Source organism: Lodderomyces beijingensis, assembly GCF_963989305.1.
Source record: "Lodderomyces beijingensis strain CBS 14171 genome assembly, chromosome: 1".
Classification (NCBI taxonomy): domain Eukaryota; kingdom Fungi; phylum Ascomycota; class Pichiomycetes; order Serinales; family Debaryomycetaceae; genus Lodderomyces; species Lodderomyces beijingensis.
Genome location: NC_089970.1, coordinates 1,340,343 through 1,367,405, shown reverse-complemented (window position 1 = coordinate 1,367,405; position 27,063 = coordinate 1,340,343). Strand labels below are relative to the sequence as shown.

Sequence of the window (27,063 nt, the reverse complement as noted above, 5' to 3'; positions counted from 1 at the left end):
TGCATGTTTAAAAAATAGGATTGCAAAATATGAATCTCTACCGCGAGTTCATGCGTTTCCAGAAGGAGAAGAGAACATATATAAAAAAAAGCGCACATTACAAACCAACCAATATCGAGGTGAATTTTTCAAACCTGTATCCACTGTGGACAACCATTCATAGCTTCAAATAACAGTTTTTTCCACACGCACACACGTGAACATGTTTTGCAAAGCATTCCCCAGGTTGGCCACGCGGCCATTGAGAAGTAGCAAACTACTCTTTACACCACCACCGCCAATTAGACGTCCAGTTTTAAAATCAAGCGTTGGTTCATCATCAGTCATAGTTCTCGCCGGGATAGTAGGAGGGACAGTGTTGGGGTATTATTTGCTCGACTCGCGCTCGTCGATCCACGAATACGTAATCTGTCCCTTGATACGCACGTTCACCGATGCAGAAACAGGCCACAAGCTCGGCATTTTCCTACTCAAGCATGGCTTGGCTCCAAGATTACTCGACGAAGGTATCAACGACCACGCCGACGTGTTGGGCGTTTCCGTGTTTGGCAAAAAGTTGAAGAACCCAATCGGTTTAGCTGCTGGCTTAGATAAAGATGGGGAAGCCATTGACTCGTTATTCAACTGCGGGTTCTCGTACGTTGAAATTGGATCAATCACACCCGAACCGCAGCCAGGCAATCCCAAACCGCGGTTTTTCCGCTTGGGTCGCGATGACGCTGTCATCAACCGATACGGATTCAATTCACAAGGACACTTTAACGTTGTCGCGACGTTGAGATTGAGATTCAACGCCTGGATAACCAAGTTCAAGCAAACCCACACGGCGGACTCGACCCCTTATTCCAACGCGTTCCAATCGGGCAAATTGCTCGGTATAAACTTGGGCAAGAACAAAACTGGCGACGAAGTACAAGATTACGTGCAAGGTGTATCGAGATTGGGACCATATGCAGATATCTTGGTGGTGAATGTCTCGTCGCCCAACACACCTGGTTTACGCAATTTACAAAACGAAGCCAAGTTGACCAACTTGCTCCAAGCAGTAGTAGCAGAACGCGATACCCACCTCAAGCAGAACCTTCTCGGTTCCAAACCTCCCATCCTCGTCAAGATCGCGCCCGATTTAACCGAGCCCGAAATTGAATCGATTGCCACTTCAGTGAAACAAGCGAAAATCGACGGCATCATATTATCAAACACCACGATCCAGAGACCAGCTGTGAAATTGCTCACGTCCGACGAGGAATTGATCAATCAAGCGGGTGGATTATCTGGTAAACCACTCAAGGAAATCTCGTTGGCTGCATTCCAAAAGTTGAGCAAATACACGAAAGGTTCCGGGTTGGTCTTGGTTGGATGCGGTGGGATAAGCAGTGGCAAAGATGCGTTGGAGTTCGCGAGAGCTGGTGCTTCGTTTATTGAGTTGTACACCGCGTTTGCTTATCAAGGTCCCGGTTTAGTTGCAAAGATTAGAGATGAGTTGGTGGTGGAGTTGAAGAAAGAGGGCAAGACTTGGCAGCAGATTGTTGATGAAAATCGTTGATATTGAAAAAAGAATAGAAAAGGCAAACAAACAGCTTTTTTGGATGATTTATTTTTTTTTTCGGACTTGTTTTCGCTTGTGTTTATGGTGTAGTTGTTTCTTGATATTCTCTAGAGATGAATGGTGTGTGTGTCTGGGAGCCATAGTCGTGAGGTTTCAGGTGTACAATTTGCGAGAGTGTCCACTAAAGGTCCGATTCAGCTACAAAAGCACTTTTCAATTCTTTTTCGAGCCCAATTTAAACATTCAAAAAATTCAAAAAAAGATATAAAGTATGGAAAAAAATATTTAGTGGTAAAGACAGATTATGATCCACATAACCTCTGAATGTAATCTGAACAAAAATTAAAAAAAAAAATTGAAAAACCAAACTCCTATTGCCAAAAACAAGTCTCCGTCTTCTTCACCTTCAGCTTCTTCGTGCTTCCTTCTTTCACGCCTTTAGCATCATAAAGTGCTTGAGCCATCAAGGCAGTCAAGCCAATGTGATATATATGTATATCTTGAAAATAACATAAGGAATGAACAATTTAAAATAAAATAAAATGAAAATGAAAATGAAAATGAATAATGGAAAATGGAAAATGGAAAATAAAAGCACAAATTAGCACCTTGGCCAAATACTTGTGTTGAATTTAAACCACTTGCCCACGGGAAAGAAGCAAATCACAGTGTGCAACTCATTTCGCTGATTTTTTACTCTTTTCTCTGCGTCCATGGTTAGTCACGTTACCATATATGATCTTGGTGTTTCCCTCCGCGTCGACTTTGTAATGAGTTTTCAAATGCTGCGCCAAGTTATCCAGCCTCGAGAACTTTTTGTCGCAGTATTTGCAATGGAAGGGACGAATGGTGGAATGAACCGAGCGCATGTGTCTCTTTAAATGCTCCGATCTCTTGAATTGCTTTTCACAGTTTGTGCAAGGGAAACAACCTTGACTGTTTTGCACAATCACGGTGCTTGAGCTATTTCCATCGAGCAAGTCTGAAGATACCGCGGGGAATTCATCGGATGAAATGGTAACTGCCTTCTTGGACTTTGATTTATCCAGTGTAGCCATGGGCGGTGCTTCAGTTTGAGCACTTGTGGTTGGTGAAATCGACGGCGATTGGAACATCAGCGCAGACTGCTGATGTTGCTGCTGGTGCTGATGCTGTTGTTGATGCTGTTGCTGTTGATGATGCTGCTGGTGCTGCTGATCCAAGTCCTGCTTGATCTGGCTTTGTACAAGAGCCGAATTGAGGTTGGTAACGGAACTTTTTCTTCTTTTCTTCTTTGGCAAGTTTTGTTTCAAGTTACCAGTGTTTGCTTCTTTCAAGCCTCGCATCTCTTCGCCTTGTAGTGCCGAGAACGAAACTGGAGAAGCTTGCAACGAACTAATATCTTGCTTTTGCAAATACAATTGTTGCGGTTGTGGTTGTGGTTGTGGTTGCTGCAGCGTAATGGACTCACTTGAACCTGAACCAGAGGCTGAACTAGAGCTAGCACTAGAACTAGAACTAGAGTTAAACTGAGGCGTGTTTGTCTGGTTTGCCTGAGCCAGGGTCGAGGAAGCTTGCGAGTGGGCTTGTGCATGGTTGCCACCCATTTGAATGGAATTCCTCCTCGTGCTGTTTCTGCTGTTGTGTACATTTGAATATGAAAACGAACGGCTCTTTGCAGGTTTCGTGACACATCCACTTGAAGCAACAACAAGTGGTCCATTTTTGGCAAAGACGCCTTCAAGGTTTTTTTCCAATGATGCAGTACTGCCTGCAGTATTTGCCTGTCCGCCCAGATTGAGCCAAGCGTTCAACGCCATGGAAAAATCATCACTGAGCTTAAAGTCGTATTGAGGAGTAGAAAAACTTCTGGTGTGTGCCGGGGGCTGTTGTTGCTGTTGCTGTTGTGCGAGTTGGTTTGGCAAACGCTGCTGTTGTTGTGAAAGCAGTTTCGACCTCTGCTGTGGTTGTTGTGGTAGTGGTTGTTCTTGTTGTTGTTGTTGTTGTTGTTGTTGTTGTTGATGTAAAAAGGGCATTTGTTGCGACTGTTGTTTGACACCGAAAATTGTCGTCAAGCTGGGTGAGCTCACCGAGTTGTACTTGTTGCTAAACAAGTGTCGTGGATTAATCGTTGCTTCTTGTAAAGAATTGGGCGAATCCTGGTCATTGTTGTATTTTTGAACGCGTGATGTATTTACCGCGGCCGCAGTAGTTGCAGCAGCAATACCACTAGTATCCAAGTTGATCAACCCTGAGGATTCGTCAATTGAAACAGGAGATTTTTGGAAATACTGCTGCAAGTCCAGGTTTTGCAACTGAAATTGCTGACCAACGGGGGTCTTGTCGAAATCGGGTTGTTTCACGTTTTGCAACTGTTGCCTTTGCAGGAGGTTGACCGTGGCACGTGAGTTGGCAATGCCAGAAGTAGATGGAGTTCTTAAACTCAACAGGGTCAATTGGTCAATAGGGATGGTATTGGAGTTTTGTCTCACGTGTTGGGCATACAGTGCTTGCTGTGCCACAATTGGAGTCGTTGGCAACTTTGACGCAATCGTGGCAGCTGTATTGGCAAGAGTCTGAGATGGGTGACCGGATGACGATGAAGAAGCAGAACTTATGGACGTAGTTGGTGTAGCTAGGTAGTTGTTCAAGGACCTCGAGGACAAATTGCTGTATAAATCGTCTTCAAGGATATAGTGGGGCTCTTGAGTAATGCTGCTGCCGCCGTAAAGTGTCAAGTCATGTAAATAATTTTGATGTTGCTGAAATTTCATTTGCTGCTGCTGTTGTTGTTGTTGTTGCTTTGAAAAATTTGAATCCGACTGACCCTGTTCTTCAATCTTGTCGAGTTTGCTCGAGTTTATCGGAACGAAACCTATGGGGTCTTCCTCGTCCAAGACATCCACATCATCTTGTTCTCCATTGATAAAAGTCTCAGCCAAGTTCCTATCGTTTCGAGTGACATTGCTAGTTGCAGAAGCAGGGATCGATTCAGGATTGTAGTAGTAGTTACTCTTGAAGAAAATTTCGTCATTGAGGTTGACGGTATTTGCATCTGGTAAACTGAAAAAATTAGTTGACGATGTTGAGTATGGCGATGACCCATTTGGTGGTGCCTGTGTAGGATAATCTTTAATATCTTTGATGGTGGTAGTTTTGTCAGACTCGGTCGAGGAGTGGTTATTACCGAATCGGCTCTCTAATCCTCCTCCAACAGCAGTAGCAGCACTAGTAGAATCATTGGCAGCAGTCATATTAGAATTAGCACCGAGTATAGCGCTGTTTGACAATTGATTTGTGTCGATTGCAGTGGCGTAGTTGTTGCCAAACATTGAGTAATAAATTTTTTTTTTTTTTTTGATAGTTGTGTTTCTCTAAAAACCTCCCAAAAATTGCGCTATTTGGTGTATAACTTGACTGTAGATAGTAGGTAGTAGTAGTAGTAGTGATCCGCCTGCGTTTCAATACAACCTTTTGTTCCCTTTCTCAATCCAGAAAACCACTAGCTAGTGATAATTTGCTTTTTTTGCTTGATCAAATTGATACAGTGTGTGTGGCTCGATTAGACAAGATCAGATTTAGATGAGCTGGAGCTGTATTGCAATCGAATTGAGCTGAATTGGATCGAATCGAGTCGAATCGAACGCAAACAGAGTTTTTGTAGCTGGTAGATCTGGAAGATTTTCACAATTCGCAAGGTTTCGGTATTTTGGGAGTGAGTGTGGAGGTATGGGTGTGATATGAATCCTTCCGCCGTGTGAAATCTTTGAAACTAGAGAATAAATCCCAATTGGGTGTGATTGGAGTAGATACGGGGTAAGGCAAAAAGAAAAAAGATCCAGGTGATGATGCGGACGGCGACGATGGAGGTGGTGATGGTGATGAATGGAAAGTTGAAATGAGATACGGGAGTTGAAAAAGATAAGTTATACCCAGAGTATATATATATGGTGTATAAATTGTGGAAATAAATATCTATGTACAATCAAATAAACAGAACATAAAAAAAAAAAAAAGTGGGAATATGGTGAATAACTTTCTGGTTAGTGCTTTCTCTACTTTTTAACAAATTGTGTTTATGGTTATGAAGCTCTTTGTCTGTATGTACGTGGGTATGTATGTCCAGGTTAAGATTTTAAGCAATAGAGCACCTTCGCATCAGTAGAACCACAGAGTTTAGAGGAGAAAAGTAGAGGCAGCGGCAGAAGAAGAGGAAGAAGAAGAGGAAGAAGAAGAGGAAGAAGAAACGAGCAAAGAGGTGAGTGAGTCACCTTCCCTGTTGGCATGCGGTTTACGGGAGCATCTATTGTGGATGACTGTTACTGCTACTGCTGCTTGTTGGGGTTCGGGTTGGGGTTGAGCCTCGTGTCGGGTGGCACTGTGTCTTACATTGTGTGTCGTGTCGTATGGTTCTGTTCTATGTTTAGCTGGGTTGCGAGTGTCTGAGATTTTTGCACGACACGCACACACCACTGTGTGTACAGCGCTATACATACCAGATTGTCACCCCATACACCATGTACACTATATGGAGAAGAAAATCATGAGACACATCACCTACTACGCACTTGTTTCACGTCTCTGCTCTCTTTATTTTTTTCCCACCCGGATATGACTTGTTCCGTTGCCTCTTTCTAGTCAAAGCAGCCTGTTTCCTGACAAATTGGACTCTCCCTCATAAAGTTTCGTCATTTTCTTTCTTCTTTATCTTCGTTTGCGTTTTTATGGTTGAGCTTCATCCAAGTGTAATGATGAGCCAAAAAAAAAAACCCTCCTGCAGTTTGCGGTTGGAGAGTCGTGTACAAATGAGCAGAATCTCACGAGAAAAAAAAAAAAAAAAAAAAAAAAACCAGCAGTCTGCTCCGTGTGCTATTGTTCTGTTAACCTTAAATGCCTGGACTGTGTATTAACACATCACGGGTGTACATTTTGTTTCTAGTGCTGTTATGTATGTGGTATGTAGAGTGTGTTTAAAACCGGCTTTATTGAGCAACAGCAGTTTATCATAGAGAGTGGATTTTCGTTATTGCAAAGCAAAAAGATTGGTCGATTGCTTCTCCAATGTTCTCTTTTGTATATCTAGTGGCATAGCACTCGGTTTTCAAAGCCGAGGAAGATTACTCCAACCAGAGGGGACGTCGGGACACTGGTACAACGCTCCCTTAACAGCGGGCTGTGTTTGGAGCCAAGAAGCTCATAAAATCTATGCGTTTTTCTCTCCCCGTCTCGTTCGCGCTCTCTGTCTGTCTGCACGGATCTGGATTTATCTGAATTTGCATGTTTCATGCAAGAGAGTCTTGCCTTTTCTTACAACAACATCAACAGCATCAAACCACTGTAGTTCACGTATATTATGCAAACTAAGCTTAACTGTAGTTAAATTAAGCGAACTGAAGACGATTTTAAGACGTCAATTCTTGTTCAAAGTAACTAAAAAAACAGTCTGGGAGTTTAAAAAACAAAAAGCTGTGGTATAAAAGTGTCTATGGTTATATATACTAGTTTGAAGCTCGCCTATGGCGATTTTGCACAAGTGTGTGTGTGTCTCTTGGTGTAAATCTTGGTGCGGTGCTGTTGTTGGCAGTCTATTGGTTAAACTTACTTCCGCTCTCTCGCTCTTTCCCCGCGAAAAAGTTCTCAAATCCTAAACTTGCAAGGTTTTAAAGTCCATGTCCGAAAACCTTGATCTTGAAACCCCGGTTGCTTAACCCCGAAGGTCATACCCAACAGCTAATATCCAAAACCCTTTCAATTTTGATTTCTTTTTTTTGATGTACTTGCACTAGCGTTCAAGAGAAAAGAGGCCAGCATTCCTTTATTGGAGATTCCTGCTCTCACCATCAGATGTAGAACCGCAGGTTAGACCTCAAGAGTTTGCCGATGAGAAGCGGAATTACAGTCAAAGTTAGCTAACCGAGCCTCGTGGTACCCACGCATGAAACAATCGATATTTCTCCTATAGCAGAACCCTCATCATCTGTTCTACATTTCTCGTAAAAACAATCAAGACGCGCAAGGTGGCACAACCCCATCAGCTCTAGCATCACTTGGTTGTCAATCGAAACCCGGCACCCTGGGGGTTTTTTTTTTTTTTTTGGTTAGAAACTTGGAACTGAACTTGGCCTAAACTTCAACTTCAACTTCATGCTTGCAAGTCGGAGCGAGAAAGCCCCAAGTGCAATGGGGCAAAAATCATTCCTTTGACATGAAGAAAAATGATTTCCTATGGTTAGTTCATTTGCGTACACTAGGATTCAAGGCGCTTTTTTTTAAAGGGTTAAAGGGAAAATAATACTACAAATGTTCTACAATTACTCTCTCTCTTTTTTGTTTTTTTTGGTCCGAATTTCGCATTAATTTGAGGGACTTCACCATGGCCTCTCTTCTGGCTCCTCTAACTCATAAGCAAAAAAAAAAAAACAAAAAAAAAAAAAAAAACTCATCATGGTATTCCCTCCTTCTTCTACTACTTCTTCTATATTTTGCTATTAGGAAGCTGCTCCCGAAAAGAAATGTCGCGTTGCTCAAGCTGGTCCTGTGTAAATCTTGGTTTCTGGAGGGTCTCCTTTAGAGGGGTGGAAAAATCAAGATCTCAAGTTTCATTTTCTTGGCAATTTGCAACTTTGGAAAATCAACGTGGCGCATGTCACGTGCACAACAAGGTACTGTTTGTCTAATATGGAAAGTTTTACCCCGTGCGGTACAGAATTGGACAAGCACGTGGAGCTCGAAGTATAGAGATGGCAAAACTTCACCTCATTGGGACAGATTTTTTTGTAAAAGCCGCTTAATATCGCTTAATTTACACCCACGGTTGGCCCATTGCCCGAATTTCCTCATGACTGGAACTTTCAAGCTTCATTGGGATAAGTGGCCGGGCCCAGGAACGTGCAACTAGTCATCAAAACGAGGGTTTTTCACTCCCAGAGGTAAATGGGGATATACACTCAATTCACGGTGCTGTAAAAGAACGGAGTTGCAGTTTCCGCTGCAGTTGTTGCTGGTATGGCAACTTTATCACAACATAATTTAGCACAAGATCTGATTTTGCACCGGAAACACTCAAGAGGTATATCACTCGAGAGACAATTGTATTCTGAGTCAACTTAGTATGGACCATTTCAAGGGTTTCTTTTTTAGTTTTTGTAGAATTTGTGCAAGTAATGGATTACTTACATCACCACCAAAAAAAAAAAAAAAAAAAAAAAAAATTGGTGTGTTATTTTGGGAATCTCAAGATTGTCCAAATTGCGCGAGCAAGTTCGATTTTCGTTCCCCGACTGAGGTGCGTAATAATCTCGTAAGTGGCATCAACAGTCAAAAATAATCAAATAAAAATGTTAGGGGTTTTGGTAGATAGAGAATCGTTTTCTGAAACAAGTTTGTATGATACTGTTTTACTGTTGTCGACTTGGTTGTAAAGTTATTTCTCTTTACTATGGATTCTAGTCAACACCTAATAGTTAATTTGTTTCTTTCCCGGAGAGAGAAAGAGAGAAATTTAATTCCTTCCCGTTAAATCGGAGGCTCTGATCCGACTATCTCGGCCGGTGAAAAAAAAGATTCTTGCTCCACGTTGAGAAGATCATCAAGGAGCAGCATTAGCCACTAGCCACCATCGACAGTAGCAAGGTCTGACTTACTTACCGCTTTAAAGGACAAGGTTTCTTTCCAATGAGTATCAAGATCAGCGACAAGCAGCAAGTGTTGGACAAGATCATTGACCAATATGATTACTTTTTATTTGACTGCGATGGAGTCCTTTGGCTAGGTGACCATCTCTTACCCTCGGTAAGTGAAACGTTGGAGTATTTGAAAAGCAAAGACAAGACAGTGATCTTTGTCACCAACAACTCTACAAAGTCGCGAGGAGACTATTTGAAAAAATTCCAGAAAATGGGCATCGAAGGGATCACGAAACTGGAGATTTTCGGGTCAGCTTACGCTACGGCCATATACGTGGACAAGATCTTGAAATTGCCCAAGGATAAACTCGTGTGGGTGTTGGGGGAAGAAGGCATAGAGACAGAGTTGAAAGAGGTGGGCTATTCAACTATTGGTGGGTTGGATCCCGAGTTGACCCAAGACGGCGTCAATTTCAACCCCAATAATCCGCTACTCGACAATCTCAATCCCAACGTGGGAGCCGTTGTATGCGGACTCACTTTCCAAATCAACTATCTCAAATTGTCCTTGACCATGCAGTACTTGATCCACAACGACAAGAAACTTCCATTCATCGCCACCAATATCGACTCAACCTTCCCCATGAAGGGCAAATTGCTAGTTGGTGCTGGCTCAATCATAGAAACAGTAGCCTATGCCAGTGGCAGACAACCAGATGCAATCTGCGGCAAACCGAACCAAAGCATGATGAATGCAATCAAGGCTCAGTTACCGGGGCTAGCAGAAAACCCCAAGCGCGGGTTAATGATTGGGGACAGGTTGAACACCGATATGAAGTTTGGTAGAAATGGCGGATTGGATACCATGTTGGTCCTCACTGGGATCGAAACTGAAGACAATGTCAAATCGTTACCAGAAGAAGAGGCACCGACTTTTTACATTGACAAGTTGGGAGACATCTATGAGTTTACTCATTGAATCCTTGAACAAACTTACCCCCCCACTCTCGAAGATTTTGCGGGTGGTTGAATTTTGATTGGATTCGGTAAAAGATGCTAATGAATACACACACACATACAAATATATAGAGACAGAAAGACTTGATATAGAAAGAAAAATCTTGCAAAAACTCTCCGCGCAATATTATTTTCAAAAGACTCGGACGGGGGGGTGGACATAGTGCAGCTACAACCGTGGGATAGAGTTGGGGTTCACCTAGGAACCACACCACGCTCTATTAGAGCGTGGTATAAGTTGTCGATCTCAATTGACAAAGCCATCGCTTCTCTTAGTAAAGCATCCCTTTTGGAAACTAGATACCCCTTATATAGCTCACCCGGTCGCCGGAGTTCACTGGTGGTAGCAGCAGGCCCCCCCCCTCCTCCTTCTTTCCCACCGACAAGCTAAAACACTACTCTAGTATCCTGCAATGACGTCATAGATAGATTTGACACAACTTCGGCCCCTCTACTCGCTCTCTTGTTCTCCTTTGTCTTTGCTTTGCTGCGAACAATATTGAACTGCAAGAACCGAAATTAACCACTACCACATTGGCTGTAAGATACCCTTCTGCTTCTCTTCCCTCTTCAAACTTCTTCTTCTTCTTCTTCTTTTTCTTCTGCCTTCTTCATCGGCATCAATTAAAGTTACGGAAGATTCGTGTGTAAGGTCCCACGGACCAAAAAAAAAAAAACAACTTGACGAAGAATTATCTCGTTGCTCATTGACGAAAGTCTCCAGCTCTTCAACTGTGGTTTTGGCTCAAACATCAATAAAAAAATTTTGGGTCTTGGTGATCGTGGTCGTGATTGCTACTGAATCCCACCAGAGAGCCAGAAAGCACTACGTCATAGCCATACAAACAAACAGCGGAAAAAAAAAAAAAGAGAAGAGTAAAGTCTAGGCTCACTTTTCTCCCCTTGCCGGTGTTTATAAAAATTTTTGCAGTCGTTTTCTTTTTTTTTCAGCGCCACTCTGTCAAAACCGGAGTTTAAACTTACTACCTGGGCTGTTCAATCCATATATACGGCTATTACATCCACGGCCGGGTTAAAATTGAGAGATAAATCTCCCCGAGGACGAAAGAGAACTGTGATCTTGAACGACGATGTCTCTTTCGTCGGTAGCAAAGTAGTTCTGAACATTTCGTGTACTGCCATGCGCTACCAACTGCATCGTTATTTTTTTTTTTTTTTTTTTTTTTTTTCAAATTCGCATTCGTTCTTCCACAAGTAACTCCCTCCCATGATACAGACACATCCACCTTTCAGAAAAAAACACTCACCTTTATAGACCGAATTCTATTCAAGAGCTCCAATTTTTTTTCTATTTGAGTAGCAGCTGTTAGTTGAGGTTCCACTACGTTGGTGAATACGGGGAAGAAAAAACATTATTGTTTCAGCAATTTCGCTAGAAGTGGCACGGGAATCGGTACATACATATCCAGGGGATTAGATTCAGTTATATATAACTAAACAAAACCCAACCGATTAAAGGCCTTTGTCCCCGAAGATCAGCGTCAAACGACTCATCAAACGAGACAGAGACAGAGAGAGAGAAGGAGAGAGGGAAAGAGAGAGAAGGAGAGAAAGAGAGAAACCACTGGATCTTCCATTTGTTGCCTCCTCATCTACTGCTGGATCTCATCACTAGACAGGGCGTACTAGAAAGGCTCACACACAAGACATAGCCAACTTTCAACTTGTTACAGCCTTTTTTTTTTTTTTATTCAAGTCCAATTCCACCAAACATAAAAAGAAGAACCAACATCCATCATGGCACCAACTCCGGAGAAAGAGCAGAAGTTGAAAGATTCAAACTTGGTCGACTGGGCCGTATTTTCCGAGATATTACAAATGGACGAAGACGAAGAGGGCTTTTCGCAGCAACTAGTGGAGACGTTTGTTTCCCAAGTGGAAGAAACATTCGACACCATACAATTATACTTGAAAGAGAAGGATTTGGAGCAGTTGAGTTCCACGGGCCATTTCTTAAAAGGCTCAGCTGCCGCATTGGGGTTGACGTCGATTTCAAGCCAGTGTGAAAGAATACAGAATTACGGTCACAAGATAAACTTTGACGACTTTGAATTGACTTCTGCACCCGCAACACCAAGTCTGTCGCACAAGAGCATAGCGCACAAATCTGAGAGAAAATCGGATCCAGAAGAGAACAAGGCAAAAGCAGCAGCGCCATCTGCAGCCAACGGAACCAGAAACGAAAATGATGATGCCAATACGAAAGAAGCTACAAAAAAAGCTACAGAAACTACTCTGGCCACGGAGAAACTGTCGAATTCATCCGTACCGGACGAACTGAGCGATGATTTCTGGATAGCATTAATTGAAGACGCCTTGGCCAAGGCCGAAGATGGGTTTGTCAAGAGCAAAAAGGCCTTGGATGAGTTTTTCGAATAGTTTGAAATAGCAAGTGAAGAACACTTTTTTTTTCTATATGTTGATCCTTTTTTTTTTAATTTTTTTGAATTCGTTTCTTGATGGGGGGGGGGGGGGGGGGGGGGGGGGTGATAATCTATTAAAATGAAAGCCATCTCTATAAATGGAGCAAAAACTCAGAGTCTCATTCATCCTTCCTTTTCAACACACAGAAGCTCATGGATTCCACATGAGACGGGAGAACCTTTTTCAAAAAAGTGGTGGGGATATACAACAACTTGCCAAGAAACGTGTGCCGGCCGTCTGGATTGATCATCTTGTAGCATCGCTTCAACTCCCACTCCTGATCCAAAGTTAAATCGGGGTAAAGGAGCTGCGGCTTGCTGCCCAATTGCGAGTTGTCCACGAAATAGTCGCACTCCTTTAGCTCCACAATCTTGTCAGCTTCAAATTCATTGCGGCTGTTCATATTTGGTGGAACATGAGATGCCGAGTCTCGAATTGACCCTTGTTCGAGAAAGTCACCCGGAAGTAGACCGTCAAATCCCGAATCGACAAATTTAAGGCGGTACCCATCGGGCAAGAAGAACGAGTTGGGGAAATGGTACCACTCCTTGCCCATGCAAACGTTCAATTGACCATCATCAATCGGCTGTGGCTGCAAATCAGCAATGTAGCTAAATGTCCTTAGTGGAGCTCCGTAGTTTTCAACAAGATTCAAGATCCGAAGATGCGAAGGAACAGCAACGGCCATGATTAGACCCAATCTCAATGCTGGAGTTAGAGACATTGGTCTAATTGGTTTGATTGCAGCGACTCCTTTTTCTCCTATTCGCAACGCTTGCGAGACAAAGATCGCCGCCAGAATGGAAATTAAACCGTAGATGGGGTACATGAATCGTTCTTCCTTGTGCGGTTGACTAAAGAAAATCACGTTCCAAACAAGCAACTGCGCTGAAACCAATAGTGAAAATAGCTTCAATTTGCCCGCGAGTAGTGGGTTGCATAGCGCGCCTGCAACACTCAACGGCAACACCACGTGGAAGTTCAACGCAAGGTTCAACACATAGTAGCTCCATGGCTCTACCCCGAAAATCTCGGGACCTTCGCCTTCGCCGCCAAACACGTTGTACAACACAATGTTTGCCGGTATAAACACGAGCTTCTGCAAGAAATACGAGTCAATTGCCACAATCGGTGCCACGATGCAGCCTGCAACAATGGCAATCTTGAGCAAAATAGTGGGACTGATAAGTTTTCTTGCAATTTGAGCAACGGTGTAGAATCCCACGGGTATCCCCAATGCCAACGCAAAGGGCCAGCCGAGTATTCCACCCACAAAATAACACCCAATGGCTCCTAGTAGATACCTCGTCATCATCTTGTGACTGTTGGCAGCTTTCGTGGCTTTTAAAATGTATGAGTGCGCCAAGATGGTAGTTTGCAAAGCCAATGAACTAGGCAACAACGCAACCCCACCATGGCTCATCCCCGGGCTCAACGAACTGAAAAGGAGGAACCAATTGGCCACGTCGCTAGAATAGTGAGCTATTGTGAGAAAAAAGCGTATTTCGCAAAAGCTGGTGAACCCAGAAAGTCCCACTGCTCGGATAAAGTAGAAGATCAGCTTGGGGCTCAATTGAAGCAGCTGGGCAATTTTTCCCAAAATGTAGTAAGGCATAAGATACGCGTATGATCGAATTGAATATTCAGGCGAGTACTCCCATGTCTCCTTGCCGAAATGGCGTAGAAGGAGGTTCAAGGGTTCCCAGTAATTAAAAGTTTCATCGCAGTCTCCTACGATCATGTAGAACGCCGAGTATAGTCGGTACGCCACGTTCAACGCGACAAGAACATGCTGTAGCCGCGTTAGCTTCATCTCTTGGTGCCGATTGTCTGTGAAATAGGAAAAAGACCTGGTGTTAATTGACGTGGTTTCGCACGGCATATAGTTGAAAAAAAAAAAAACATTGACGGAACAAACCTGAAAAAAAGCGCAAATTGGCAAATTAGAGAGGGACCATGTACTATTCTGTTATAGCGAAGGGATCAGATCGTCGTAGAGAGTGTGTTCTATTTTGCAGAACACTGTGCTTGGCCTTGCAAGAACATGGAAGTGAACAAAAAAAAGGGCGTAGAGTTCTAAATAAATCATTCATTGCCATATTCATACACCCTCCAATTCAGTTTGTCAAACGTTACAAACCCCGTTTCCAATGGCAAGTTTTTTTTTCCTTCGACGACGCATACACACACGCATGCTGCTTTTCTTTCCTTCCGGTCCGTCCTCCACTGGCTTTGACCGAAAAAATTCCGCCAAATTACCCTTGAAACACCAGTCGCTCATCGCTCCTCCTCCTGCGGCTCCTTCTTTTCCACCTCTCTATATGTCCTTGGGATTGAGACCAGCAACATACTTAGGGAATCTCTGCTTGCTCTTGTCGTGGTAAATCTCGTCTTCAATAGCTGCCTTCACCTTGGCGTCGGTAGCACTCTCCTTAATCAACTTCTGTCTCTCCATCTCGGCGAAATAGCGTCTTGCTGTGTTTCTGTCGTCTTCAGCAGCGAGCAAAGGCTCAAGATAAAACCTAGCCCACCTCTTCTCACGAGTAAGCTCTCTTTGCTCATCGACGCCTTGATAGTATCTGTAGAAGCCAAACGAGCATATACCTAGAATGCCCCAGAAGTATATCGAGGCTCTGAAGCCTCGTGTTGGCAAGTTCCTTTTCCATTGAACGGGGTCGTAGCCGCCGATAGGTGGTAAATCTTGCATCTTCTATTATTTTGTGTGTGAATGTGTATCGAGATGTTGGTTTACCTGGTGCTTGGTGCTTTCCCTTCCCCCAAGGTGTAGTAACAGTACCACTTCTATTGGTGTTTGGAAATTTCGATTTTGGAAAAATTGGTAGCGTCCATTTTCTCCTTCACTTTTTTTTTTATAGGCCACTTTTATCTACCGTGCTATTGGTGAAAGCAGGGACGACGATCAACATTTCACCTTTCAAGTCGACCTCCTCCAGTCTCCAGTTGGTGAGCTTTCTTAACTTCTCCGGCAAGCAAGCAAAGCAGAGTCTAAGCGGACAGTGTTTCAGAATTTATATAATTCACTATTTAGTAATTTCTCTCCTTCCACTAGTTTGTCTACTTTATATCGAAAACCGTCTTCAATTTCTTAATCAACAACCAATCATCTCTAGACACCGTGTCGCGGAATGCAGGGTCTTTCAAGGTGTCGATGGATCTACGCGAGATCAACGAGTACAAGTTGTCACTCTCGTCAACGTGGCGTCCCCACGTTGGCTGGGCCGACGATGGGTTTTCCAACCTCATAGCGACACCGGCGGCGGTCTGTCCCTTTTTGACCGAGTCGGCAGGCTTGTGGTTCACCTCTAGCGACGTCACTTTACCCAAGACCATGATGTTTGGTTGCTTAGTGACTGGATCGTGGCGCACGGCGCAGATGGGTGTGCCTATCTTCACGGCACCTTCAATGACATCAACACCAATAATCATGGGGTTCCTCTTGTTGATGATCTGGATGGTCTTCAAAACACAGGGCAAAACAGCGTACTCCATAAACTCTTTCCGGCGTGCTTCCAACAATTTGTTTTGGTAAGCGGTAAATGCGTCAAACAAGTGGTAGATGATGTCCGCGTTAAAGATCTTGATGTGGTTTTCAGCGGCATATTGTTCTGCTTCCTTGTCAACCTTGACATCGAAACACAACATCACAGCCAACTCGGGCGCCTTGTCCAACATCGTAACGGCCTTCATAACGTCTCTCTTGTAAACTGGACCCAAACCAATCGACATAACGGGGATCTTCATATCTTTCAAGAAATCCAACAACGCTTCCAAAGATCCCAACGTCGACGCTTGCACCACTACACCTTTACCCGATGTGTCAACTGAATCTAGCAAGCCCGTCAAATCGTCCATGACCTCGTCCATCATCTCGTCTTCGTCGTCGTCTTCGCCAACAACCAACAAACGCGAACCGGCAACGGCTTTTTCCAAATCGTTGGCTGCAATCTTGACACCCAACGCGGCCTTCACTTCCTTATGGTGGATGTATTCCGACTTTATACGCAACTCTCTCGATGGAGGTGGCGTCAACAAAGCCCTCACGTTTGTCGCAATTGGTCCATTCAATCCACAAAGGACAATCCTATCTCCTTCTCTCAACACACCATTCGACAACACAACATCAATGGTGAACCCGAAACCTTCAACCACCTTGACCTCCAAAATGGTGGCTTCGAGCTTGGACAAGTACATCAATTGTTTCGACATTCTCTTTTGGGTCAATTCAAGCAATAACCACAACAAATCAGGCACACCTTCACCCGTGACAGCTGACGTGGGGACAATGGAGACGTACTTGGCCATGCTTTTGTTTTGGAAATACAACTCCGAGTTCAAACCTTGCTCGGCAAGCGCCAACTTTATTTGGTCGTATCTGTTTTGGAATTCCTGCTGAACCGATTTGGATTGCTGAGCAAATGAGTCTCTAAACGAGTTGTTTGGCGTTTCTTTCCAGTCGTACAATCTATCAATCTTGTTCAATGCAACAACAAAGGGGGCTTTCCTGTCTCTCAACAACCTTATTGACTCCATTGTCTGCTGTTCAAGACCATGCATAATATCGATAACCAAAATGGCAATGTTACACAACGACGAACCACGCGACCTCAAGTTTGAAAAGGACTCGTGGCCTGGTGTATCTATAATCAACAACCCTGGCACTTCGAAAAGTTGTTTCTCATACTTGGTCATAACAGCGGTCTTTTGCTTAATGGCATCAACTGGGAAGTAAGTTGCACCAATTTGTTGGGTGATACCACCCGCTTCACCACCTTGCACATTCGTTTGACGGATCTTGTCCAACAACTTGGTCTTACCGGTATCGACGTGACCCAAAATACAGCAAATTGGAGAACGCAATTCCTTCTCAGTGGCGGCACCCTCGGGTTTCTTCTGGGTCGTGGTTGCAGCCTCGGCTTTCTTCGCAGCAGGAGCAGCAGCAGGAGCAGCAGCAGGGGCAGGAGCAGAAACTTGAGCTTCTTTCTGAGCTTCCTTGTCATCCAACTCGACTTCGGCTCTTCTATCGCTCGCGGTCTTGGCAGCAGCCACCTTCTTTGCGGCAGCATCTTTTTCTGAAGCCTCTTTATGGCCGAGTTCATTTTCTCTCTTGGACTCCTCGTCGTCCTCTTGCGTTTCTTCCTCGTCGTCTGCTTCCTTCTCTCCCGCAATAGCTGCTGCTTCCCAATCAGCAATTTCCTCTTCCTTTTCAGCTTCCTTTTGGTCTTCACCTTCTTCTTCATCTTCATCATTGAGTGCCATCTTTTCCCAGTCGTCTACAAAAGCCTCTTCCTCCGCATTGTCGTTCTTTTCTTTACTCTCCTCGTCAGTTTTGGTCTGCACGGGCTTTTGAGTAAAAGTCTTTGGCTTTGTGGACTTCTTCTTTGTGTAAACGACCCTCTTTGGTTTGGCAGCGTCTTCACCTTCGGCTTTCTGCAAGCCGGGAACGACAACGTTTCCAGCTTGAAGAAGCTGAGCGCGACGACGTTCTTGCAATTTCTTTTCTTCCTTTTGCTTCTTGGTCAAAAGTTTACCTTCTGCCTTCAATTGCTCCTTTTTCAATCGATCTTTCTCTTTCTTTGCAGCTCTTGCTTCCTCGGCTCTTGCTGCCTCCTCCGCGGCCAACTTTTCCTGCTCCTGTAAACGCTGTTCTTCTTCTTCTTCCAATCTCCTTTGCTCCTCCTCCATTTGCTTTTTCAACTCCAATTGTTTCTTCAAAGCCGCAAGACCAGCGGGAGCTTTCTTACCTTTCTTTGCCGGCTTGGCTTTTTCCTCCTTTGCAGCAGCAGCAGCAGCAGCCGACTGCGGTTCCTCTGGTTCAGGAGTAGCAGAGGCTGATGCAGCTGCTGCATTCTGTTTGTTGGCCTCCTTGATCTGTTCCTTTTTGGTAGCCTGCTGCTGCTTCTTTGCCTGGGCCTGCTCTTTCTTCTTCTGCTTTTCGGCCTCCTTTTTCAACTTTTCCTTCTCCTTCTTGGACAAAATCTTGGGAGCTCCTCCGTTTGCCTCAGCTTTGCTCTTTTCCTCTTCCCTTTCGGCTTTCTTCTGCTTATTCTTACGGATTAATCCGAGAAAGTCACCAGCAATATCATCTGCCGAGGCCTCATCTGCGCCATTGTTTGCCGTGCTTTCTGCAGCTGGAGTCTCTTCGGAAGCGGACTGGCTCGCTCCAAATTCCTCAGCTTGTGGCTGCTCTGCCATCATATCTTCATCATCCCAGATATCTCCTCCTGCTTTCTTGTTGTTCTTCTTTCCCATTTTTCTGCTTCAACTTTTTCAACTAGAATAAATCAAATTAAGGAAAAAGACAAAGGATGACTTGCTAGTAGCGAAGAAGTATAGGTTCAAAAAAACAGTAGAATTGCTTTGATTTGCACTCCGTATATGGTGCCAATTCTCTTGCAACAGCAGGGCAGAGTGTGGTGAAAAATATTTCACTCTGAGACAGACAGTGTCGCGAAATTTTTCAGTCACGATCACACGACATTACTTTGACAGTAAGTAGGTCATCTCTGTCTTACACTGGAGGGTTTCCTAGACCAACCAACCTAACTTCATTTGCTTTCTTGATAAGCGTCAGAGTCAAAGGCAAAGTTGAGAAAAGAATAATATAAAAGAGACAGGGAGAGACAGAGATAACAAGGCAGTTAGCAACAGGACAAGATGACTACAGTTGAAAAGATCAAAGCCATTGAAGATGAGATGGCCAAAACTCAAAAGAACAAGGCAACGTCCTTCCATTTGGGCCAGCTCAAGGCCAAGTTGGCCAAGTTGAGAAGAGAACTCCTCACAGATGGCGGCTCTGGTGGCGGTGGTGGCGGAGTTGGTTTTGACGTGGCAAGAACAGGCGTGGCAACCATTGGCTTTGTTGGTTTTCCCTCGGTTGGGAAGTCGACCTTGTTGTCGAAATTGACAGGAACACATTCCGAAGCAGCAGCCTACGAGTTTACGACCTTGACCACTGTTCCAGGCACTATCAAATACAAGGGCGCCAAGATCCAGATGTTGGACTTGCCAGGTATCATAGAAGGCGCCAAAGATGGTAAAGGCAGGGGTAAACAGGTTATTGCTGTGGCCCGGTCAGTTAATCTATTGTTCTTGGTGCTCGATGTCAACAAGCCCTTGCAGCACAAGAGAATCATTGAGCACGAACTAGAAGGGATGGGGATCAGGATAAACAAGGAGCCTCCCAACATTGTGCTTACAAAGAAGGAAAGAGGCGGGATCAACATTACAAACACAGTTCCGTTGACCCATCTAGATAACGACGAAATTCGAGCCGTGATGTCGGAATATAAGATCAACAGTGCCAATATCGCCTTCAGGTGCGATGCCACCGTCGACGACTTGATTGACGCCATCGAATACAAGGCCAGGAAGTACATTCCTGCAATATACGTGCTAAACAAGATCGATTCATTCTCGATCGAAGAGTTGAACTTGTTGACCAAGATCCCCGACGCCGTGCCCATATCTTCAGGCAACGGGTGGAACTTGGACGACTTGTTGGAGGTCATGTGGTCCAAGCTCAGACTAGTCAGAGTATACACCAAACCAAAGGGCAAGTTGCCCGATTTCAATGAGCCTGTGGTGTTGCGAAGTGATAGGTGCACAGTGGAGGATTTCTGCAATTCGATCCACAAATCGTTGGTGGAAGACTTTAGAAACGCGTTGGTCTACGGCACTTCGGTGAAACATCAGCCCCAAATTGTTGGATTGAGCCATGAATTGGAAGACGAAGATGTCATTACCATCTTGAAGAAGTAAGAAAACCCCCAAATACTTAGCAAGAAAACCCCCAAAATACTTGCAAATGCAAATCTCCTGGAGGCCCCCTCCCTAAAGGTACATTCCCTAGAGGGTAAATTTTAGAATAGACGAGACCTTCTCCTTGTCATTTATCTCCCATCGTTATTGTTGCAAACCTTCTGCTCCTTTACGTTATTTTTTTGTATGTATTTTGATTTTTTTTTTTTTTCAAATTTTTTTCCATTTCTATTCAAACTACGAAACTCTTGATTTCTCTCCTTCATTTCAGCTCTTTTTCACTGTTTGGATTTTTCACGGGTTAATATACATTGTTCACCACCCTTTCCCCCCAATCAGAATATCCACTGTGACGTTTGAAAGAGTGCTTACAAGGGGGAGATCAAAGAAAAGTAAAAAAATTACAGAAGTAAAAGGGCAGAACACTTGTTTTTCAAGACACCAAAAGCGGGCTTCGGAACCACAAGTTGAACAAGACGTACTTCATATTTGCAATCACATATCTTCGGGGAAAACAAGAATAAACGGAAAAAATGAGTGTGATACCATCTGATGTCCATGCCAGGCTAAGCAGCCTTCTTCAGAATCTACTTTCAACCGAGTTCCGAGTTGAGGCGGAGAAGGCTCTTGACCAGGAATGGTCGAGCAAGCAAAATGTCGAGGTTTTGCTCGTTTTTTTAGCCGAGCAGGCGGCACAGGGAGAAAATGACACGGTGAGACAATTCTCCGCTGTCCTTTTGAGAAGACTTGCCATCAAGTCACCGAAGGAACTCTCTAGCGTGACTGATAGGACCATTGGGGTCATCAGCGATGGAGCAAAGCAGCAAATAAGATCAACTTTACTCCAAGGGTTCGGTTCGCAACAGTCAAACTCGGTGAGGCACAAGTTGTCCGATGCCATTTCCGAGGTCTCAAAGAGCGATTGCTCTCCTCCAGGCAGTTGGAACGAGTTGATACCTGCGCTATTTGCAGCTGCAAAGAACCCCGACCCCAGCTTTCGCGAGTCGGCGTTTAGAGTCTTTTCTGCATCTCCAGAGTTGGTTGATCAATCTTATATCAACGAGGTTTTACCCGTTTATAACGCCGGTTTTGAGGACGAGAATGATGACGTGCGCATTGCTGCGTGCACGGCGTTTGTTGCCTTCTTTAGGGAGTTGCCAAAGTCAACGTGGCCGTCGTTATCGCCATTATTGCCCTCGCTTTTGAACTCATTGCCCAGATTTTTGCAAAATGGCCAAGATATTGCGTTGACCTCGGTCTTGGAGGCCTTGGTTGAATTGGTTGAGCTTGCTCCAAAGATGTTCAAGAACATGTTCCCCACAATAATCGAATTCTGTGCTGTTGTCTCGAAAAATAAGGACTTGGATTCAGCTGCCAGGATGTCCTCGTTGGAGTTGCTAACAACGTTTTCAGAAGTGTCTCCCGCCATGTGTAAACGAACACCATCCTACACCGAAGAAATTGTCCTCATCACCTTGTCGATGTTGACGGAGGTTTGTATAGACGACGATGATGCTGCAGATTGGAACAATAACGACGACACCGAGGACGATGACGAGGAGCCTGAATACGATGCCGCGAGACAGGCGTTGGACAGGGTGAGTTTGAGGCTCAATGGCCAATGCATGGCAGGTCCATTGTTCCAGTACTTGCCCAGCATGATCCAATCTTCCAATTGGAGAGAGCGCCAGGCTTCGTTGATGGCCTTGTCCTCGGCAGCCGAAGGGTGTGCCGACGTGTTGAAGGGAGAAACATCGAGACTTTTGGATATGGTGTTGCCCACCCTCAACGACGAGCACCCACGTGTTCAATACGCATGCTGCAACGCCTTGGGCCAGATGTCCACCGATTTTGCGGACTACATTCAAAGAACCTCGGGTGATAGAATTTTGCCGGCATTGATCTCGAAGCTCACAACTAAATCGGTTCCTCGTGTGCAAGCCCATGCTGCTGCTGCCTTGGTGAACTTTTCCGAGGCTGCGTCAAAGGAGATTTTGGAGCCATACTTGGACGACTTGCTTAACCATTTGCTCGTCTTGTTGCAATCCCAAAAACGTTATGTTCAAGAGCAAGTCTTGACAACAATTGCTATAATTGCCGATGCCGCCGAAAAGACCTTTGTCAAGTACTATGACACTTTGATGCCGCTCTTGACAAACGTTTTGCAAACTGATGTGGGAGACGAAAACAGGATCCTCAAGGCCAAGTGCATTGAATGCTCGACATTGATTGCGTTGGCGGTGGGCAAGGAGAAATTCCAGCCGCACAGTGTCGGCTTGATCCAGCTTTTCGGGCACATTCAACAAACTGCAGTTGAAGACGATGACCCAGTTAAGCAATACTTGGAGCAAGCCTGGAGCAGAATCTGTAGAATATTGGGCAAGGACTTTTTGCCGTACTTGCCCTCGGTCATGCCTCCGTTGATGATCACCGCGAAAGCCTCGCAGGATATCTCATTATTGGAGGAAGATGAGGCGGAAGAATATAACAACAATGACGAGTGGGAGGTGATTAATTTATCAGGCAAGTGGATTGCCGTACACACTGCTGCCTTGGACGATAAGGTCACCGCGATGGACTTGTTGAGGACTTATGCAATCCAATTGAAAGAGGACTTTTACCCATGGGCAAAAGAGATTGCAGATGAGATTGCGTTGCCGGGCTTGGACTTTTATCTCCATGATGGGGTGCGAGGGTCGGCCGCTTTGACTTTGGCTTCTTTGTTGAAATGCGTTGTGGCTGCCACGGGCAATGACTCGCAGGAGACGCTTCAGTTGTGGTCCAAGATTTGCGACAAGTTATCGGAAGTTCTCAAATCGGAGCCCGTGGCAGAGTTGGTTGTGGCTTACTACACGGCGTTGGTCGAGTCAGTCAATTCGTTGGCGCCCAACTCCATATCTGCGCCTCAGTTGCAAACATTATGTTCATCCATCAACTCCAACTTGGTCGAGATATACGAGAGAATCAAGTCGCGGGATGACGAGGATGACGAATACACGGAAGATCTCGAAGAGAATGAAGAAGAGTACACGGATGAGGAATTGTTGGATGAGATCAACAAATCCGTCTCGTCGATTTTCAAAAATGTCAAGGCAGCTGCCCTTGAGAATTTCCAAGAATTTATCCCTACCGTGTCTACATTCATCAACGAGGACAACACTGCTGCGTTGAAACTCTGTGGCTTGTGCATAGTCTGTGACATTTTAGAGCATGGTGGACCAAGTTCAGTCGTGTTTAAAGAATCATTTTTGGGTGTTTTGGCCAGCTCGTTGGTATCTCCGCACGCGGGTGTGCGTCAAGCAAGTGCCTATGCTGTAGGTGTGGCAGCCCAATTTGGAGGCGAGGACTATGGAGAGTTTTGCATTGCATCATTGGAACCAATGTTCAAAATGGCACAAGTGGTAGATGCAAGAGCTGATGAAAACGCCATTGCTACAGAAAATGCCGTTGCGGCAATTGCCAAGGTTTGCCATAAATTTTCCTCGGCGATCCCCAACTTGAATGCGTTGTTGGACCAGTGGATTTTGCTCTTGCCTATAGTGCAAGACGAAACCGCGGCTCCGTTCCCATACGTCTTTCTTTGCGAGTTGATTGACAACAACCACCCGGTTGTCCGCAAACACATTGCAAAAGTTGTCGATTCCGTCATTCAAGCATTGGCCCATGCAGCTATCCACGGAAACACCGCCACCAGAGTTGTCACCTCTACAAGACAGTTGCTCAGCTCGATTCCTCACGAAGAAGCGGTGGCGTTGTTGCAGAAGAACCCCTCCGACCTTGACATCGTGAATAAATACTTTAGTTAGTTAGTTAATTAGATAAACTCTTTCTTTCTTTTCTTTTTTTTGCTTACTGTTTTACCTTAATGCATATCTAGACCGATTTCAAATGACAATAGACTCGTTGGTTCCAAGTACGATACATCACACATACACACACTCACTTTCTCAGATTGAGAAAAGAAAAAAAGAAGAAGAAGAAGAAGAAAAATCGAAGGCGTAGAGTCTGTGTGGGTTTGGTTTGGTGTCTGTGAACTGGCAGTAGGGGTCTCTGGTGCTTGAATTTGTTACACACCATCACTTGCAATCTTGAAAATATCAAAAACTGAAATCGAGCTTGGGTTGAGGTTTGGGTAGCATCGTAAACCACACACACATATATACACGTACATACACACTCCCATCGCAACACGCAATACAGCACAACTATTGAGTCAAGCACAGGCATATTGTACTTGGAGTAATGACGTCTGCTGATGGAGGTGGTGGCACGCCTCCCAATTTATCTTCATCCTCATCATCCTCAACTTCGTCATTGGCTCCCATGTATACGACTAATAGACCGAAAAGAAAGTCGCTCTCCACAATTGAATCGTGCGTTACCCGTCTCCTTGTATCTACAAAGCATTTGTTGGAAAGCTTGACGCAGTGGGCAAGACAGGAAGTCGATGATAAGTTTGTCAGCGACGCCTACGTCAAATTGGGCAACGATTTCCGCTCTGCGAGCAGGGCATTCACCAACAGTGGCATTGATATTTCGGACCTTGGCAATGTCCCACAGCAATTGCGTGTCATCTTGGAGGCCGCGTTGGCCGAGGCGCCCTCTCAGGAGAACTTGGATAGGTTCTTGCCCGATATCAGACAGATAATTGTGACGTTGCTCCAGAACCTAAAAGTAAAACAAGCCAAGGCGAAAGCGATGGCGAACGAGAGGTCAGCTCGCGAAGCTTTGGAGCTGAATTCAGAGAAAAGCCGGCAGAGCAGGAACTTTTTGGAAGTGCCGACGGAGACAGCCTCGGAAGCTGTAAAAAACGCGTCATTGTCACTACCTGAGGCAAACTCTGGTCGGAAGAGTAATACTTCGTCTATTGGTGCAAGAACGCCGGAAAGGAAAGACGCATTGTCGCAGTTGCAGAATGGAGATGCGCTACAGCGCAGAGCAAGCAAAAGATTCAGCGCTTATCAATTTGCTAAACTAACAAGCTTGCCAAACCAGTCCAAATTCAAACAAATAAACGAGGCCACGTCTGCATTTGAGCCTCAAGCCACGCCTAGATCGCCAGAAGCTTTGCCAATTGCAACTACAAATGCAAATGCAAATTCACCTACAAGTGCACCTACAAATGCAAATTCACCTTTAAATGCAAGCGCACCCACACATGCACCCACAAATGCGAACGACTCTGTGGTTAGCGAACTGAATCTCACTACAGGAGAAACTTATGTTCTTTTAAGAATCAATTCAACCACGAGAAAAAGCTTTATAACCTTACCAGCAACATTGGCCTCCATCCGGCTCCTTTTTGTTGAAAAATTCGGGTACTCGCCGGCTGGTGGTACATTCCCCGATATCTACATCGAGGACCCTCATTCAAAGGCCTTTTACGAACTCGAGGAAAGCTTACTTGGAGATGTGAAAACTGGCACTCTACTATGTCTTCAAGAAAATACCAAGCGTGAGGAAGAAACGTGGAGCAAACTCGGTTCTAGAATCGAGGAATTGAATCTAAAATTGGAGTCAATGAGTACCGATCTCACTTCCAAGGTCGAGAATGCCATCTCGTCGATTGAAATACCCACACCAGTGATTTCCTCCGCACTGGATAGCAAATTGTTGCCAAGGGTAAAGCAAACAGCGTCAAATGTTGACAGGAGGGAATTGACAAGGTTGGAGAATGAATTGCGAGCAGTAAAGCAGTTGAACAATGCTTCAACTGATGAATTCAGCTCTACGCTAGCCAAGGTGATGCAGAAATTAAAAGTGTTGCAAGAATCCGGGTTGGAAGTTTCCCAAAACGCAAACAGAAAGTATATGGAGTCGTGCCACTTGAAGCTTTCTGAAGAATCGGACCTGTTGTTGACAAAAGTTGACGATTTGCAGGATGTGATGGAAGAAGTCAGAAAAGATGTGGCTCAACGAGGCGTCAGAGTGGGCGAAAAACAATTGAAGCAGATATTGAAGGAGATTCTGGAGGCCAACAAGTCGTGGCAGGAAATGAGCAGCTACATCACGAAGGAAAAATCGATTTGGAAGAAAATCTGGGAGTCGGAGTTGGACAAGGTTTGCGAGGAGCAGCAGTTTTTCAACTTGCAGGATGACTTGACCAACGACTTGAAAGAGGACTTGGCCAGGATCCAGGAAACGTACGAGTTGATTGAGCAGTGCTCCATCGAGCAAAGCAAAGGGGTCCCTTCCAAGAGAAGCAAGGTCGTTGCCAACTTGCATATACCAGAACCCGGGGAGAGTTTGCATAGCATCAAAGACCAAGTGTTGGTAAACATAGCTCTGTTGAATCCCAACCATGAGAGTAGGGTCGAGGCGATTGAACGAGCAGAAAAGTTGAGGGAGAAGGAGAGGGCCATGTCTAGATTAAACAAGTTCCAAGAAGAGTTGGGTGATTTCGTGGAAGACAACCGGTTGAAGAAATCGGGAGGAATCGAAGAGATTGAAAATCTTCGCAAGCAGCGGGATCAAGAAAACTTGAAAAGCTCGTTTGGCATCGTTTGAATCAGCTGCATATCCATATACACATTACTACTACTAGAAAGAAAGAAAGGGGGAATTAAAAAAGGAAAAAAAAAATTACCCCCAATCTATTCACTTCGCGTCGCTTAATACAAAAAAAAAAGAACAAGAATAAGTTCTTCAATTATATAATGTTCAAAAATT

The 27,063-nt window shown here is 44.6% G+C and overlaps 10 protein-coding genes across 10 annotated transcripts; 6 read left to right on the top strand and 4 right to left on the bottom strand. All coding sequences in view use genetic code 12, as the record gives it.

The window, feature by feature from the left end:
• Positions 1–202: 202 nt before the first annotated feature.
• Positions 203–1,546, top strand: LODBEIA_P05590 (uncharacterized protein; the record flags this gene model as incomplete). Its single annotated transcript, XM_066975938.1, has 1 exon — positions 203–1,546. The coding sequence occupies one exon, from the start codon at positions 203–205 to the stop codon at positions 1,544–1,546; it is 1,344 nt and encodes a 447-aa protein (XP_066827497.1).
• Positions 1,547–2,226: 680 nt separating this feature from the next.
• Positions 2,227–4,782, bottom strand: LODBEIA_P05580 (uncharacterized protein; the record flags this gene model as incomplete). Its single annotated transcript, XM_066975927.1, has 1 exon — positions 2,227–4,782. One exon carries the CDS (start codon positions 4,780–4,782, stop codon positions 2,227–2,229), a length of 2,556 nt encoding a protein of 851 aa, XP_066827496.1.
• Positions 4,783–9,202: 4,420 nt separating this feature from the next.
• Positions 9,203–10,132, top strand: LODBEIA_P05570 (uncharacterized protein; the record flags this gene model as incomplete). Its single annotated transcript, XM_066975916.1, has 1 exon — positions 9,203–10,132. One exon carries the CDS (start codon positions 9,203–9,205, stop codon positions 10,130–10,132), a length of 930 nt encoding a protein of 309 aa, XP_066827495.1.
• Positions 10,133–11,928: 1,796 nt separating this feature from the next.
• On the top strand, positions 11,929–12,570 carry LODBEIA_P05560 (uncharacterized protein; the record flags this gene model as incomplete). The annotated part of the gene is made up of 1 exon (XM_066975905.1): positions 11,929–12,570. One exon carries the CDS (start codon positions 11,929–11,931, stop codon positions 12,568–12,570), a length of 642 nt encoding a protein of 213 aa, XP_066827494.1.
• A 163-nt stretch (positions 12,571–12,733) lies between these two features.
• On the bottom strand, positions 12,734–14,497 carry LODBEIA_P05550 (uncharacterized protein; the record flags this gene model as incomplete). The annotated part of the gene is made up of 1 exon (XM_066975894.1): positions 12,734–14,497. One exon carries the CDS (start codon positions 14,495–14,497, stop codon positions 12,734–12,736), a length of 1,764 nt encoding a protein of 587 aa, XP_066827493.1.
• Positions 14,498–14,932: 435 nt separating this feature from the next.
• Positions 14,933–15,322, bottom strand: LODBEIA_P05540 (uncharacterized protein; the record flags this gene model as incomplete). The annotated part of the gene is made up of 1 exon (XM_066975883.1): positions 14,933–15,322. One exon carries the CDS (start codon positions 15,320–15,322, stop codon positions 14,933–14,935), a length of 390 nt encoding a protein of 129 aa, XP_066827492.1.
• Positions 15,323–15,690: 368 nt separating this feature from the next.
• On the bottom strand, positions 15,691–18,885 carry LODBEIA_P05530 (uncharacterized protein; the record flags this gene model as incomplete). The annotated part of the gene is made up of 1 exon (XM_066975872.1): positions 15,691–18,885. One exon carries the CDS (start codon positions 18,883–18,885, stop codon positions 15,691–15,693), a length of 3,195 nt encoding a protein of 1,064 aa, XP_066827491.1.
• Positions 18,886–19,290: 405 nt separating this feature from the next.
• On the top strand, positions 19,291–20,394 carry LODBEIA_P05520 (uncharacterized protein; the record flags this gene model as incomplete). Its single annotated transcript, XM_066975861.1, has 1 exon — positions 19,291–20,394. The coding sequence occupies one exon, from the start codon at positions 19,291–19,293 to the stop codon at positions 20,392–20,394; it is 1,104 nt and encodes a 367-aa protein (XP_066827490.1).
• Positions 20,395–20,927: 533 nt separating this feature from the next.
• Positions 20,928–24,200, top strand: LODBEIA_P05510 (uncharacterized protein; the record flags this gene model as incomplete). The annotated part of the gene is made up of 1 exon (XM_066975850.1): positions 20,928–24,200. One exon carries the CDS (start codon positions 20,928–20,930, stop codon positions 24,198–24,200), a length of 3,273 nt encoding a protein of 1,090 aa, XP_066827489.1.
• A 436-nt stretch (positions 24,201–24,636) lies between these two features.
• Positions 24,637–26,901, top strand: LODBEIA_P05500 (uncharacterized protein; the record flags this gene model as incomplete). The annotated part of the gene is made up of 1 exon (XM_066975839.1): positions 24,637–26,901. One exon carries the CDS (start codon positions 24,637–24,639, stop codon positions 26,899–26,901), a length of 2,265 nt encoding a protein of 754 aa, XP_066827488.1.
• Positions 26,902–27,063: the final 162 nt, after the last annotated feature.